Here is a 15,724-nt window from a genome sequence, read left to right on the forward strand (position 1 = left end):
ACTATTCCTACATCTGTCTATGATGACTGAACAATTAAATCACATGGAAGAAATGGTGCATATTAATGTAATTTGTTGAAGGAACTGATAGGAGAAAATCACACAGGAATTCCATAGCAGCAGGAATCACTATGTTTCCCCCAAGAGGAAGAAAAAGGAAATATTTGTACTACTACAGAAGAGAACACAAGTGAAACAGCAACCTCAACAGATGTCACTATACTCAAGGCCTTGTCAGAAACAGCCAGTCTGTTCCAACTCTACAAAATAATTTTGCTACACTTCCAATCATACTGAAAACAGCAGAGATAATAACGGCGCAAAAAAAAAAAAAAAGAGTGTAAAATATAACATTTTCCTTTTACACATTTGCAAATTAAACCCTTGATTTAAAAAATTAAATTTATCCACGTGAAAATGATGGAAGAATAAACATTTCTGCAAAGTTGTGGGGAAGATCAGACGGCTAGTCAAACAGCTGAAAATAATCTGATTCATTAGTTTTATTCCTTGGACATCACTTGTTATTTTAAAATGCTGCAACTGACAAAAACTTCTTTTTTCTATCTATTTAGCATTAATTTCGCTCTCTTTCTACTCAACAGGATTCCCAATTATATGTATTATATGATTAATGCCAACAGCAGCCACCAAACATCAGTAATGTGCTTTGCTTTTAACCATCCCCTTCCTGCTACCAGAAAAATCAATATTTTTAAACTACATAGACACTACAAGAGATACAGGATACATATCTCTCATTTAGGTTTTAAAATGCTCATGCAAAACTACAACCTAAATTTCCACTCACTGAAACCACTGCATAGCTTCCATATGCGAGGCATAATGCTCTACTTCTTCATCTAAGCCTACTTTTCTTATAGTTTAGGTGTTTTAAGTCACTGTCTATCATCTTGCAAATTACACTGAGAACAGAATCTATCCTGGACCCCCAGTCCCTCCTCAATACTTTTCAAAAGGGGGTTTCTAACTCAAACGATTGCCCAAGGCAGCACTATGGTAGTACTGGGATTTATGAAGTCCAGCATTCAAGAAAAAGAAAATCTTAATAAAATAAAATCATTAAAATCTTGATTGCATGCAGACCTGAAGTTTGCACACCTACTCTTGAAAAAGAAGGCTTGGAAATCCCATATACAATTTTTGTATAGAATATAATGTATGATATCGCCAAAATGGCACAGATTATTTTATAACTGTTTGGAAACCCACAACTGGACAAGAAATTTAACATTCCCAATTCTAAAGATAGAAGCATATAAAAAAGAATTTTATGATTCATATAGGAACTTAATGATGACGGGATCAGATAAGAAAGAAAATAGGAACACAATAAGCACAAAATTTCCAGTTTCATCATGTATTCTCCCAGTCTTCAGCAATTTGCCACTTTGGGACTTCCATAGCCAAATGTAAGTATTAAGCCACATAATTTCACTCAGTGCTTTGTAGCATCTCCCAGTCTGTTTATGTTTGTATTAAGAGTGTATACACTATTCCGGAGAGACATACCTCATGGCTTCACTGAGGTAAACAGCCAAAATCAGTAATAGCAATGTGATTATGCAAGCTATCTGTTTTCTCATACAATCTCAAGTAGTATAAAATCTCTTGTTTGTAAATTAGTAAACAATTAAAGAAATTAGGTAGAGAAATTTAGTGTAAACACTGCCTCAGAAAACTGTCAAATTTATTTTCCTATGAAGTCTCAAAAGCTTACAATTATACCATTCACTAATATTTACATCAATAATTTCGAAGACAAAAGCCAGGAAACTACCTGGCAAATCCTTGACAAATACAAAAACCCCCCCTATGCATAACTTAGGATTTACCTACATAACCTCTTTATAACCTTTTTTATTTTTTTCCTAAGACACTAAGATGTAAACAGTTCTAGGGCAAAGGATTAGTTTTCATAGCCATCAAGGTACTTCACATGTGAAAAGATAGTTTTGAGTCTGCTGTCTTCAAAAAGTTTCAAAAACTGTTCGCTTTTACAATTACCTTATCCTTAAATGACAGTTCTTCAAAACCACTTTGTCAAAAAAATGTAGCTATATTTCACATGCATTTTTTAAAAGGCATTGTGCTTGTAATAAAAAGCTTTTGGTAATCTCCTAGAATATTGCAAAACTGGGTTTCATGTATTATCTCAGTTTAAGTAATTTACACAGGGAACACATTTTTTTTTCCAGTTTACTATAATATCCAGAACATTGTCAGCACCATAAAGTAATAATAAGAAACTGGTTTTATTAGGTACCTAAAATTATTTCTATTAACTTCAGAATTTCTAAAGTTTTTAAAATTGACAACACAAAAATGTCTACAATAACTTAGGTCCTGAACAACTTCATGTAAACTACTTAAAAAGAAGCCTATTCAAATATAGGTACAACTCTGTCAGTAGCACGCAGGGTTAGCTTATCTCCTCTAATTAAATTTTCAATTTGTCCTCAAGTGTGTACTTGCAGAAAAAAAGTAAATACAAACCTGGACTAATAGATGGCCCAACTTGGAGAAATAGATGTCATTTCCTTTTGTATTATTATTAATCTGCTTCATTAATTGCAGAAACATTTCAATAGCTCCTTTGTTGACCATTTCATTAAGGAGTACTGCATTTCCAGACATGAATTTTATAGCTCCCATGCAATACAGGAGAGCTTCATGGTTTTTGTGTAGATCTTCAGTTCTCAGGACCTCCAACAAACAATCTAAAAGGAAAATCAGTATTCAGAAAGTCTAATATAAACATTTATATTTGAAATAGTTCAGTCACTGAAGAGATGAACTGGGAAAAAAAACACATTCAGATTGAACTCTTTACTATACATCTCTAATAAGTGGGCTAGAAAAATTGGGTGTTTGGATTGAAACCAAGAAACAATTATTGATGAATAAGAGAATGGGCCTGACTTTTGTTCTCCCAGGCTTTAAGAACCAGCACCAGTTGTAAACACATAGCAGTAATCATTGAAATCCTCAGTCAACATTTGCAGAAATCCTGTGTGTGCTTGGAATTTTGTGTACTAAACTTTACACATTCCAAATAAGTTTATTCCCATGACTTACTTAAAAATCAAATGTCTTAAAGCATCTCAAATAGAGTACGAAAAAGCACATCTCACATTTGAAGTCTACTCATAGCCTTTTTAGATTTACTTTTTATGTAGGTAAAGTTACTGTAACATTTTTGTTTTATGCTACTACTGCCAGGTATCTGAAATGTTAATTGCTGTTAGCATAAGCCCAGTGTATCCTTCACAGTCCAACTGAGATATTCTAGATTTGGTGGGTATATCTTAAATAAAGAAGTAATCCTAACCAATTTTATACTTTTAAACTTCTAGTAACTCACTGAAACATATATTTACTTCTGCTTCCTGTGTTCCATCCAGGTGAATAAAAATATCTTCCCATCTCATTAAACTTGAGATATTTATGAAGTTTTTTCTGTCTCACCTCAAGTTGAAATTCTCCTTAAGTATAATATAAGGGCGTGTACGGATGAAGTACACACGATCCCAGCTCATGCCCCAACTTTTACCCTCAACAACTGCCCTTCTCAGTATCTAGCTATTTTGAGATGAATGGTTAATTTATTTCTTCTACTGGAGCTGTTCACGGGGCCAGAAGAAAGAAAACGGGATCTACAACCCAGAGACTGCAACAGTAATCAATGTGATTGTGATGATGACCCAGGTTCACGTCTTCAGCCTGGATAAGGTGGGTCCAAACCATAAAGAGAGAATAAACAAACAAACAACCCCCCTACCAAAACCATTCCTTCCTTCATTAGTTTTTAAAATACAGGGAAAGAAGAGCAAGTGAAAGAACAGTGAGTGAAGCTGAAAATCAGAGCAAAAAACCCAACGCTTCCACAGACATAGCCACTCAACTTGACCAGGTTTTTGTATAGTGCAAACCACTACAAGACTGTAGTTCTCAGTATCTGAAGTCAGTTGAGTCATCTGAGCTCTCTCTTTTCTCCAAGTCCTTTACTGTTGATCTTACTACTGGAAAGGCTTATCCAGTCTTTATCTCTGACAACACTCGCATACTAAACTTTAAAAATCATGACTACTCTCATCATCTATTTAAGTAGATACATACATATGCTTTAACTCATGCACATGCAAAAATGCTTGCAAGGTCAAGGCCTACATTAATAAAACATACTGTTTTAATGAAAAGAATGGCCATCAGTTGATACTGACTATCATACACTGCCATTTTCTTCATGTTTCTCATATTTGCAAAGTGTGTGTGTATGACAAAGTTACAATCATGAAAGAGATCTTAGAGCCATTGCTGACAATTCTCCAAAACCATTGTCTAAAAAAGCCAGTGATCATTCTCAATATCCTTCCTGATGACGGCCAACAACATAAACAGCATTATTTTGCTTCAATAACATTTGGTGCAGACGCATCTTGACTTCCACAGTCAGTTTTGTTCTGTACATCTCAAAAAGGATCTACTGGAACGGGAGAAAGTATAGAGAAAGGCTACTAAACAATGGAGGGAATGGCACAATATCCTTTCAGAGACAGAGCTAAAAGGCTGAGATTCCTCAGGCTGAAGAAGAGAACACAGAGATTCATGATATGACTGCAGTTTAAAAAATCATGAAGGTGGAGGGTGAGCTGACTGCAGAAACTCTTACAAATCCTGCAAAACTACAGGCAGAGGAATGATGAAAAGTAGATACGTTTAAAACAGCAGACAGAGAACTTCTGGAACTTGTTGCTCTATTAGACTGCAAAGGCAGACAGAATCAGAAAGTTCAAAAATGAACTAGACAAGTTAACAAACAAAGGATCTATAAACAGATACTAAAAAGGATTAGGCAGGGATGCACCATCTAATGTCCCTAATAGAATGTAACAATTCCAATTGCTGGGTTAGTATAGTGGAAACAGAACACAGGAAACATATAGACCTCCATGCTCTCCCTAAACAGCATCCCCTGTCGCCATCATTATACACAAAATCCTGGACTAGATGGACTGTTAGTCTGACCTAGTAGGCAATCTGTAGGGTGTGCACAATGTTTCTTGAAAGATGATCAATCTAACTATTGAATTTCAACATCTAACTTATATACAAGAATGGAATACATACCCAATAATTTATCATTTTGAATGACACCATCATTTTCTTCATTCCTGCAAATTTTAAATGCAAGCTTGCAAACACTGAGAAGATTTTTTCCATCCACTTTCATCTGCAAAGAAAAGACATAAAAACCACAATTAAAATCTACATACAAAAATGCACCATAACATTTTATAAGTTCAGACACCACGGCAAACTTGTATTCTCACAAAACTATTAAATTCCAGCAGAAGCCCTGACTGTACACTGAGCCAAACTGAAAAGTCTGCAGAACTAAAGGAGTCTGAAACATAGCTAGTTTAAGCTCTACTTAGCAAATTGTGCTGACTTTAAAATAACAGATGATATATAAACTTTTAATGTATTTTCTGCAGGTAGGATATCAGTAACTTGCAATTTTTTTTTTTTTTTCCTAATGCACTGTTACAAAGAAATTCAGCATAGGATTCACTGGTTTGGCAACTATGGCCATATCACAAAGAAGTCCAGTACAACAGTACGTCATGATGGCAGTTATCCTCAAACATCAGAAAATAAGATCTTGTGATGTACTAATTGTCATTGACAGCTCATGAAAGGGAAGTAAAATTCTTAAAAATACAACAACAAATCTCTTCCTCTGCATTTCAAGGGCAATTTCTTGTCTTGTTCATGACTTTTATAAGATTCCCACAAAAATAACTGTAACAGAACTTTTTTTATAAGCGCCATTTAACATCCAGGTAGTATCTAAATACATAATTATATCTTCTGATCAAAGTAACACATGCTACCTTAAAGGAGAACCCTCCACACACACACATTACTAAAACGTCTACAATACAATGCTAGTCTGTATCCTTTCACCAGCGACTGTCCACACATACTTAATAGAAGATGAACCAATAGGTTCAAAAGCACCAAATTAATTTAGAGTTTTAACCAGAAATACTAGAGAAACAGATCATTACACTTACATTCAAAAGCCCCATTTTGGTATTTTCAGATAAAGCTTAATAAGGTCAAGATATTGTTAAAAAACTAAGCTTCCTTTCCATGTGTATTTTTTTTAATTATTGTTTTGTTTAAATCCCTGCACGTGTACCACAGCATAGGATACCATCTCTTTTTCCATGCCTAAGCAAGATTCCCGCCACCACACACCAACTATGCTATTTCATACCCCTCCTTTTTCTCTCAGATGTAACTTCCCTGCAAAAAATTGCCTCCAGCAAGTGCCGATCTGGAGACCCGTATCTTTATGGCAAGAAATGGTGTTTCGGAATGGATTACTTTAGACACAATTTAAAAGTATGACATGAAAAACTAAATGCAAGTTGTAATTCACAATTTTGAGCTTCACATTCTACCAAACAGCATGTTAAAACACTTACAGCCAGAATAATCTTTGCCAGTTTCAGACAAAGTGGATCTGAATCAACATCTACAAGTTTATATAATGTCTTCAGAAGCACACTTCTTCTTTTAAATCTTTTTCCAAGCATATTTCCTTCACTCAAGGCTTGATAGAGCTTGGTGCAAGCCAGACAAAGATTTTCTATATCGTCTTCTACTTGAAAGGGGTGGGTAGGCAGAGAAAAATAAAGAATAATTATCAGTGCCACCTTTTCCAGAGCATCTCAATAGAAAATGACAGGTGAGAACAAAATAAAGAATGGCCTGCACAACAACAAGATAAAAAGGTGCTCAATAAATCTGATAAAATGATAACGCAATCTTCAGAAACAGTTTTATGCTGCTCTTTCAAAAAGGTGAGGTTCAAGCCAAGCAACCACAAAGCCAAAATAATATCAAAAGCCAAAATGAAACTCACCTTTAATACCTAATAATCAGATTGACCAAATGTCTACCAGGAAACTGTGAATCTGCATATACTCTTTAAGGAGCTCCACCAAACATTACATTTGAAAAAGAGACAGTTAAGGAATATTTTTCTGCCTGTATACATAGACTAATACATCAAACCTTGCTGGGATTAAGAACAAGTGAATGTAAAAACTTGTTAGAACTCTCTAATGCATAGTAGATGTGCAAGATACATCTGAGTGACTGTTGGCCTACTGACAAAGAAGTCATCTACATCCTAGCCAGTATCTCTTAGGCACTATTTAAAAACCACAAAAAAAAAAAAAAGGAAAAAAAAAACCAAACAAAACCAAAACAAAACACACACACAAAAAAACCCCAAAAACAACAACAAAAAAAACAAACCACAAAAACCTGCAGTAAACTATTACAAAACCTGCATCTCCATACAATGGAATCATGTACATGTTTACTTTAGATAGAAAAGGCAAAGCCTTGCCTATTTTTAAAATTCAAGAGTGAGGGTTTTTTTTTTTTTCTTTTCTTACATTTGCTTGTGTCTATAAGATGACACTAATAAAATACCATATAAACCCACTTAAACTGCTTGTATTGACTCTGCATTTACTAAGGATGTACTGTACAGCTGAAATAGAGCCATATTCAAGGAGGAAAAACATGTGTGATGAAACATATATGGACAGGAAATTACATTAGAAAACATTATATCTAAAGCTCCAAACCTGTAGGCCCATTCAAGGACCCACCTCTCATGCTGAGCAGTGCCTGGAAGCTTTCGGTTTGCAACCATCACACTCAAGGAACAGCAACAACTATTTCATTTCTGCTCCCATCATGACAAAAAAGTTAACAAAATTTAAGATTCCAAACCCCCTGCTCCAGTAAGCAGTGAAACAGGAGTGGCAAGGAACCAAACCTGAAAGGTCTCCATCCCATTTCATGAAAATTAACATCAACAAAAATTACTCATCACTCATCCCACGGGGCATTTTTGAAGCTTATCCTTGCTTGAGTACTGGAATGTAACAAAATTAAGTGTTTGCTCCTCTAGAAAAAGAGACTTTAGGGTTCTATTTCTTTTTGTCACGTAACAACCATCTCAAGTGCATAAGATTTTACACAATACTTAAGTTTCAGGTTACACTTCAGATTTTTGAATTGGAAGTTTTCTGCAAATATTTTTGAGGGAGAAAGGGGAAGAAAAAGGCTTTTCTATTAAAACATAAAAAAACAAATGTGACCTAAATGCATGTGCAGCGTATTAGCTGAAATATATGAAGCAAGTGACTGCACACAAAATTAAAAAATACCAACTACCAACAGATCCACTCAAAACACTAAAATGATGAAATTCTAACATTCATTTTGATAGGTGAAACAGTCATTGTGCAGTAAACAGCCTAAATAAAGCAATATAACAAGCAGCTGCAGCAGAAAATTATGCAGTTCAGTTACAATCTGTGTGAACATTCAAGAAGCAGCAGAACTCTTAACTTCAAGGTTTTTGTAGTACTACTAGTAAGAAGGAATCATTAGGTGATTTCATCTGTTATTAGAAAAACTAGGCCATAATCAAGTTTTTTAAAAGCTAAAAAAAACCCAGCAAACTAACCAAATCAAGTAAAGACTGAAGAAAAGGGGCATGAGAATTGCTTTTCCATAGTTACATTCATGACAAGGGAAACACATTATTAGATTTTACCTCTAAATAATGTTTTGCTTACCTACAAAGAACATCTCACTATGCAAAACCCTAACTCAGGGTCTCATATTTGACAATCTCAGGAAAGAAAATGTGAAGTTGCACAGTTGTTTTCAAATTTCCTGATTGCTGTTTTTCTACATTTCAGTGACAGATGTGGAAATGAGAATCCCGTCTTTTTAAAATAATGATATATTTTGGAAATCTGTGTTATACAGGTGTTTCACACTCAACAACACACATTCTATGCTTAAAACAGTAATTGTGTGCAGTATTTTATTGTTAAAATTATTACCTTGTCAGTGACTAAGCTGGCAGACCTATGTTGTCTAAAATAAGGTAACTGAATTAGACAAGATCTTCTCTAAGCCAGTATTTTTTTTACAGAATCACAGAATGGTTGAGGTTGGAAGGCACCTCTGGAAGTCACCTGCTCCAAGCCCCCTGCTCAAGCAGGGCCACCAAGAGACAGTTGCCCAGGCCAGTTCTACACTGCAAAGTCACTGAACATATGAAAGCATAAAAGACAACAGAGTCCAACTACTGTTATTCTTTTGTAGTAAACACTAATAAGTCCCATGTTTACTGCAGGAAATAGTGTGGAAAACACACCCTTTCCAGAACAGCGTGACCCACCTTTCTCCAGTTCATGAAGAATTGGTAGAATCTTTCTATGCCAAAAGATTTCTTCCTCTTCTGATTTATCTAGTCTTGTTTCATCCTTTAAGCCTTCAAAATACATTCAAAACAAAAGCACATATTCAGTGAAGGTTTCAGCTTCTACACAAATAAATAGCTACAAATACTTTATTCATTAGTCAGAAAAAAAAAAACATAAAAATGTAACATTTTGCTATATTCTGGGTTATTCTACGTATTCAAGCTCTTGTTTTTACTTACCTTTTCTCAAAAAAAAAAAAAAAAGTTCCAAACAAAACTAGATGCATAAATGTTTTGATATGTAAAGCCAGATTTGTTTTTGTTTGCTGACATTAATTTTTTCTTTATCACTTAACTGGAAGGTAATGGCTACTTTTACATCAACATGTCCTACTATTTTTCAACTCTGTGTCCAAGTGACAGCTTATTCTGCGTTAAAAACTGTCCATACTACAGACAATCCTCTAGGATTGTACAATTTTATCTAGTACACATGTGCAATATTACACCAAGCTCGGTTAACTCTTTGGTCAGTTAGGCCTTGTTGGCAATTCTAACCAGTTCATATAATTAGTTTTGAGAATGTCTCAACTCTAATTTTGTAAAAATAATGTTTCCCTCTTATTCCTTGTTACATTAGACAATTTTTCACACAAAATCTTGGGAAATGAATAGCAAACTACAGATATCTGATTTTTTTCCTCCAATAAATATACCAAAAAACTTGAAGGCAACCAACTCCCAGTTTTCTTGGCCACTCTCAACAGATTTCCTCCACAGTGACAACAAATATCAAGTTAAAAAATGGCAGAGCAAAAAATCAGCAGTCTGGAATTCTGGAAATAAGACTGGGAGTGTGGACCGCTTTACAGGTTGGACAAGCGAGTTGTTGAAACACAGTTTATTAAAACAAGGATTCCAGGACTGACTTTCATCTGGATGAAATATTACTAGGAATTATTCCGACTTGCTGAACATCCTTGTCACATTCACCCGGCATTACGTGAAGCAACAGAATTCTGGTCTTGACCATTGGCCCACTACAGTTGGACTGCACAACTTGAGTTTTAAAGGATCTAAGGATTGCTTACAAGGTGCATGTAGGCATATTTTTGGATTTCAAGATGAGGTCAAGCTCCTTAACTCACAGGCAACCAAAGCTGTTGTTACAAGGACAGGGTCTGGTTTGTTGTTTCTTTGTTTGTTTTCAAATAGGAAAACAAAAGAAACACAACTCCCCTAAACATGAAGAAAGCCTTTAAGACTAGAACGTATACAACTCTTGAAGTAACAGATTTGTCAGAAAGTGTCTCCTATTATTCATTACTTTCGCATTTAAATGGCAATGTAAATTTTTAACATACTTACTATCAAAACAAAAAAATACTGTACTATATGAGAACACTGATATTGAAGGGTTTGTCTCATGAGGACAGTATCTCAGACCTTAAAAAAGTTACTGACTACTGAGCATTACTTGGAACAGTGAAACACTTACAGATTTCCTGACTATTTTAAAAGCCTGCCCTTAAAAAAAAAAATCCAGACTCTTTTTGTCTACCTGTACTAAATTTAACTGTCTACCTATATTTTACACAGAATGAATCTATTAATTGTATCTATTTCATCAGATTATATAAAAATGCTGCTATTTCATAAGTAATACACTCGTAAGTATGTTATTACAATAACTATATATTGTTGGTATATGCATATATACATATTGGTATAAGTACATGTTGTTAGGTAATACTATTGTTACTTATCTGCACACCTTTTTATTTTCTAGATCAAATGAGTTAACTGTCTTACTTAGATCAATGAGTAGCTTAATTAATAAAGCACTAAGCAGCATTTGCAATGAAGTGAAAGTTCTACTCTAGATAATGTAAGAACACAGCAAATGAGAACAGTAGAATAGTTTGCGTTGTTCCTTCCTGCCACAAAACCCACATATTGACTCAGTTATTTCTTTTGTTTCCAATTTGTAGCTACCTCTCAAACTGAAAGATGCACTGACTTTCTAACTATGCACACGCTTAACTTTATTATACAAGAAACAGAATAGTTCATGTATGCATTTCCAGATATGACCCAACTTCTTACTACAAAAAAAAAAAAAAAAATTAAAAGCCATTCAATTTATAGTTCAGAACAAAAACAAGTGATTTTTTTCTTTTTTGCAACTCTTCTGCAAGTTGTCTCACATTCACCAGAAAAATACAGGAACCTAAAAGGTATAAGGGCATAATTTTTTAAAACAAATATCTCTTGTAACAAGGGAAAAAATATAATAATCTTCTAAACAATATTGATCCTAGCAATAAGAATGACCAGGAAATACATTATTATAAAGAAAAGCAACATTAATACATTGTAATGCATTTGTCTCAGTCCTGGGATATTTTTAAGTGCTGATTAAAAGTTATGGCACTAGTTGTATTTAAAATATTGCAGAAGCTGTCCTGAACCTCATAATTGAGCAAATCGAAATTCAACAGTAAAAATAACTCAAGCAAAAGAATTCAGCAAGTTGAAGTTCATTGTCTTAGTTTTTCACAGGTCTTAACCACAGCTTTGCATTCTGGTCAGAAAAAAAAATATCACTAATCAGTCAAAATTTATTGGTTGCTGTTTTTAGCATGTAAATACAAGAGCCTTAGCAACACTGAGCTCTCAAAAGCTGTGTACTGCCTGACTTATCATGTTTAGCCTTTTCATGGAATACTGAGTGGCTATTAATACATAAATATTAAAACAGTCTACCTCCTCTTTAAAATGTGAAAATATAAATACAAGTCATATCAGAAAATAGGAATAATGTGTAAATGAACACTCTTTCCAGGACCCCACTATAGAGAAGAAACAACTGAGATTTCCTTCTGCCATCCCACTGTTTATTCTGAGATTAAAGATATAGTATGCACAAGCTACAGAAACTACATAATGTTAAAAAAAAGCAGATATAAAAAGAAACAATCCTAATAACACACATGATTTTTCAACAGCACAAATAAATTAAAATGTTTATAAACATAGAAAATACAGTCCCACAGAATACTAATTCCCATGACATGTTAAATACTCTCAGTTCCTCTGGAGCAAATGAAATCAAGAGTACACTACAGCCTTTGCTAGAATGATCCAGAATAATGTAACTTCTCAGTTCTAGAAGAATATTAACAAGGCATAATAATAGCAGAGTAGAAACTTCAGGTTTCCATAGCAGATTCTCAAATGTGCACTTGCCATGTATTAAACGTGCCAGCTATGAGGAAAAATGAATTAAAATCTGTTATGTAAAATTAGCAAAATGCATCCCTACAGGGCAATCCAAAATCTGTATCTTCAGCTAATATAGCTTGGCATAACTTTTCTAGTTCCTGTGCAATTACGCCAGTTAACAAAAAGTGATGGGCAAACAAGGTGTTAATGGACTGGCAAATTATTAAGCCTGCATGTGGGAAAAACAAGAGAAAATATCAACGGATTTTTAGAGTTACAATCCCTTGAATAGTGTTTCTCTTTAGTAACAACAGTAAAAAAAAAAAAAAGTACATCTAGAAAACTAAAATACCGTTCAGTGATTAAAGAAGAAAAAGATCTTCAAATCGCAAAATCTAGATTATTTCTATTTGACTGTATTTCACATTTTTTGACTAGAGATTGAAATGCCTTATGAAGTACCTGTTACTTTTCTCTTCCAGCCTGTACTCCTTGGCCATGATGAACTTGTGCCAGGCTTTTTCATTTGGTCACTAAAAGAAACAGTACGTACACATACAAAATATATCAGAACAGAATGCTCGAAATGCCTCTTTCTTCACAGGTGCTCAGTATGAGATCTGCATATTAATAACTCATTGGAAAAGATTATAAGTTATTTTACTAAGTTAGTAGGTTATCTGCTTATTAAAAATGACATAAATAAAACTCCCTCCAGCATGTATTACAGAAAGATCTTTCAGAAATGCTGACATATTTACACCACAAGAGGTCACCATTATGGAAGACAAAACCTAAAGCATTTCCACTTGTACAATAAAAGTGAAAGCTGAACCAAACTTAACTCGGAAAGAGCCAATTTTTACTTTATCATCTGTTTCATTAACTGAATATAAACTCAACTAGCTTAAAACTGTAAGTTCATCCATTCACAAGGACAGTGATCTCTTCTGACAGAACTAATACTTTTAAAAGCTTTAATGAGAGAATTTTAAAAGAAACAAACACTTTAGTAACCTTCAGTGAAAATATTAGCATTTTCAGGTCTGTGCACTATTGCTAACTGCACAGTGGTCACTAATTCTCTTAGCGTAAGAAACATGTATGTCGACGTTTCTTTGTGAAGTGACAGTGAATAATGCCATAATTCTGGCTGATTGTATGATCAGTCTTTCTTTAGTCACAGGAAACTATTACATATACCTGCGATAAATCTATTCTGTTTGCCCAGCTACACACTCAAGCAGCACTGATCTAAAAGAACTAAACAAGATATAGACTCTCTTTGCTATTAAACAGGAATCTCTCCTCCTTTAAATTCTGTACTGAAGACAAAATTCTTATCTATGTTTTCTATTCTCAGTGTATGTTTAATTTAATACTTCTTATTCGATTTGCAGTTCATGTACCAATACAACCAAATCTTCTAACCTTCCTTGTAAACATAATAGTGGTATGTTAGCAATGTTATTTCTGGGTTTTTAAACCTGTTAATTTAGTTGCTATAAGGCTTAAAGCTAAACTGTTGTTTAAGTGGTTTGCCGGACTGGCGCCTAAATCCTATCTGCCAGTCCAGACAGAAGATGTAACTCATCCTATCAACAGATGGGGACAGAATAAAAGACAAAGCTCTTGTAGGGTCACTTCCCTACAAAAGGGACTGGATGGCTCCCTGTGATCAGTTAAAGATTTCCAAAGCAATCACATTACAGAGGAACACTTGCTTCATTATGGTTAACAGTGGAGAACGCTTTCCTTTTACTGCATGAAGATGTAAGTGCTCCAAAAGACAAATGTGTATACAAACTATCTTGACATATTTTCAGCTCATATACAGTGATTCCTACACCTCTGGGGAAGCAATGCTTTAAAAAAAATAGGTAACTGCTTACATCTCTAAAATAAACCAACATCTGTAAAAAACAGGGTTTCTATAGCACACAATAAACACAATTCAGTGTATTAACAGAAATCAAAATTTGGTTCCATTTATCTGAAAACCTCCTCCTACAAACTTTAAAAGTTTAGGAAATTATTCCACGAGGTTCGACCATCCCTGAAATCAAGACTATAACCTGAAACAACACTGTATAGGCAAGAGAATAACAGCTTCAGTCACCTGATACTAACCCAGCTACATTCAGAAATGTATATAGGCATGATACTATCTGCCTATATGAATATGGATATTTGAGTTTGCTTCCCTCAGAAAAAAGTTTTGTAACTATATTCTGTCTGTGCCTCTTTCCCTAAAAAGTAAATCCACAGGATGAATCCAAGAAGCCGTAACAAAGACAAACCTGCAAGTTTTGCAGGAAACAAAAGCAGCTGAATAGAAAAGACACTGAAGCAAAGGATGTGGTAACCAGAACACTTACCAGCTAAAAACACCACATATTTGAGATGAAGGGTAAGATCATGTCACAGTCTGAACTGTATTTTTTTTAAAAAAAAAAAAAAGTCTGGTTTGAACCTATGATTTTTTAAACACTGGTATAAACCAGTTTAGAGACCTATGCGAGTAGGAAAGCAGATTGCTGTACTGCCAGTATTCACAGAACTATCTGTACTTTTGGGAAACATCCTCACAAGTTAAACAGCTTAACTGGAACTCTCATTATTTTGAGAAAAAGAATACATTGAGTACATACATAAGAATGACTGGTGGGGAGGCTTGTCTTTAGGGAGTATGCACAATTTATGACTTTTGTGCGAGATTACAAAATCCCTTCATGTATCTTTACCATGCTGCCAACTCCATTTTAGTTACAGAGACTTTTGCTTCTTTGTTATCTTTTCACTTTCTTGTAAGGCTGAAACTTGAGCAATATCTTGTTAAGAACTATGCAGTTAAAATGTAATCAACCTACTCTAAAAAATGTTACCTACTATTGAAGGGAACTGGCTTGTCAAGAGAGTGGTTGCCTTGGAAACAAAGTCATTTGGCAGAAATCTGATCATCTGATAAGGGACTCATCAAGAAATCAACTGACAGAGGCTCTGATTATTTACAGAGGAAAAAGAACCTGGCAACTGGATCATCTCTATCCCTCTCATATAAGGGCAATCATAGTAGTCCCAATGAGGAACACTGCTTTCTTGAATGCTTACAGACTAAGTGGACTTCCAAAAGGAAGGTGAGCCAGCACTGCAGTAGTGTGTTCA

The 15,724-nt window shown here is 34.6% G+C and overlaps 1 protein-coding gene across 7 annotated transcripts in view; it reads right to left on the bottom strand.

Moving 5' to 3' along the window:
* ARMC2 (armadillo repeat containing 2) overlaps positions 1–15,724 on the bottom strand; it is a 68,305-nt gene that overhangs the window by 31,556 nt on the left and 21,025 nt on the right. For 5 of the 7 annotated variants that reach the window (XM_071806657.1, XM_071806660.1, XM_071806655.1 and 2 more), the window contains 5 exons: positions 13,022–13,092; positions 9,311–9,403; positions 6,519–6,697; positions 5,152–5,254; positions 2,518–2,741 (listed from right to left, as the gene is read on the bottom strand). In XM_071806657.1, the coding sequence (XP_071662758.1) occupies positions 2,518–2,741; positions 5,152–5,254; positions 6,519–6,697; positions 9,311–9,403; positions 13,022–13,092 (670 nt within the window). The remainder of the gene's footprint in view (positions 1–2,517; positions 2,742–5,151; positions 5,255–6,518; positions 6,698–9,310; positions 9,404–13,021; positions 13,093–15,724) is intronic. The other 2 variants (XM_065835727.2, XM_071806658.1) reach the window with 1 other exon arrangement.

The sequence above is a fragment of the Patagioenas fasciata genome, chromosome 3, assembly GCF_037038585.1.
Source record: "Patagioenas fasciata isolate bPatFas1 chromosome 3, bPatFas1.hap1, whole genome shotgun sequence".
Taxonomy (NCBI): Eukaryota; Metazoa; Chordata; class Aves; order Columbiformes; family Columbidae; genus Patagioenas; species Patagioenas fasciata.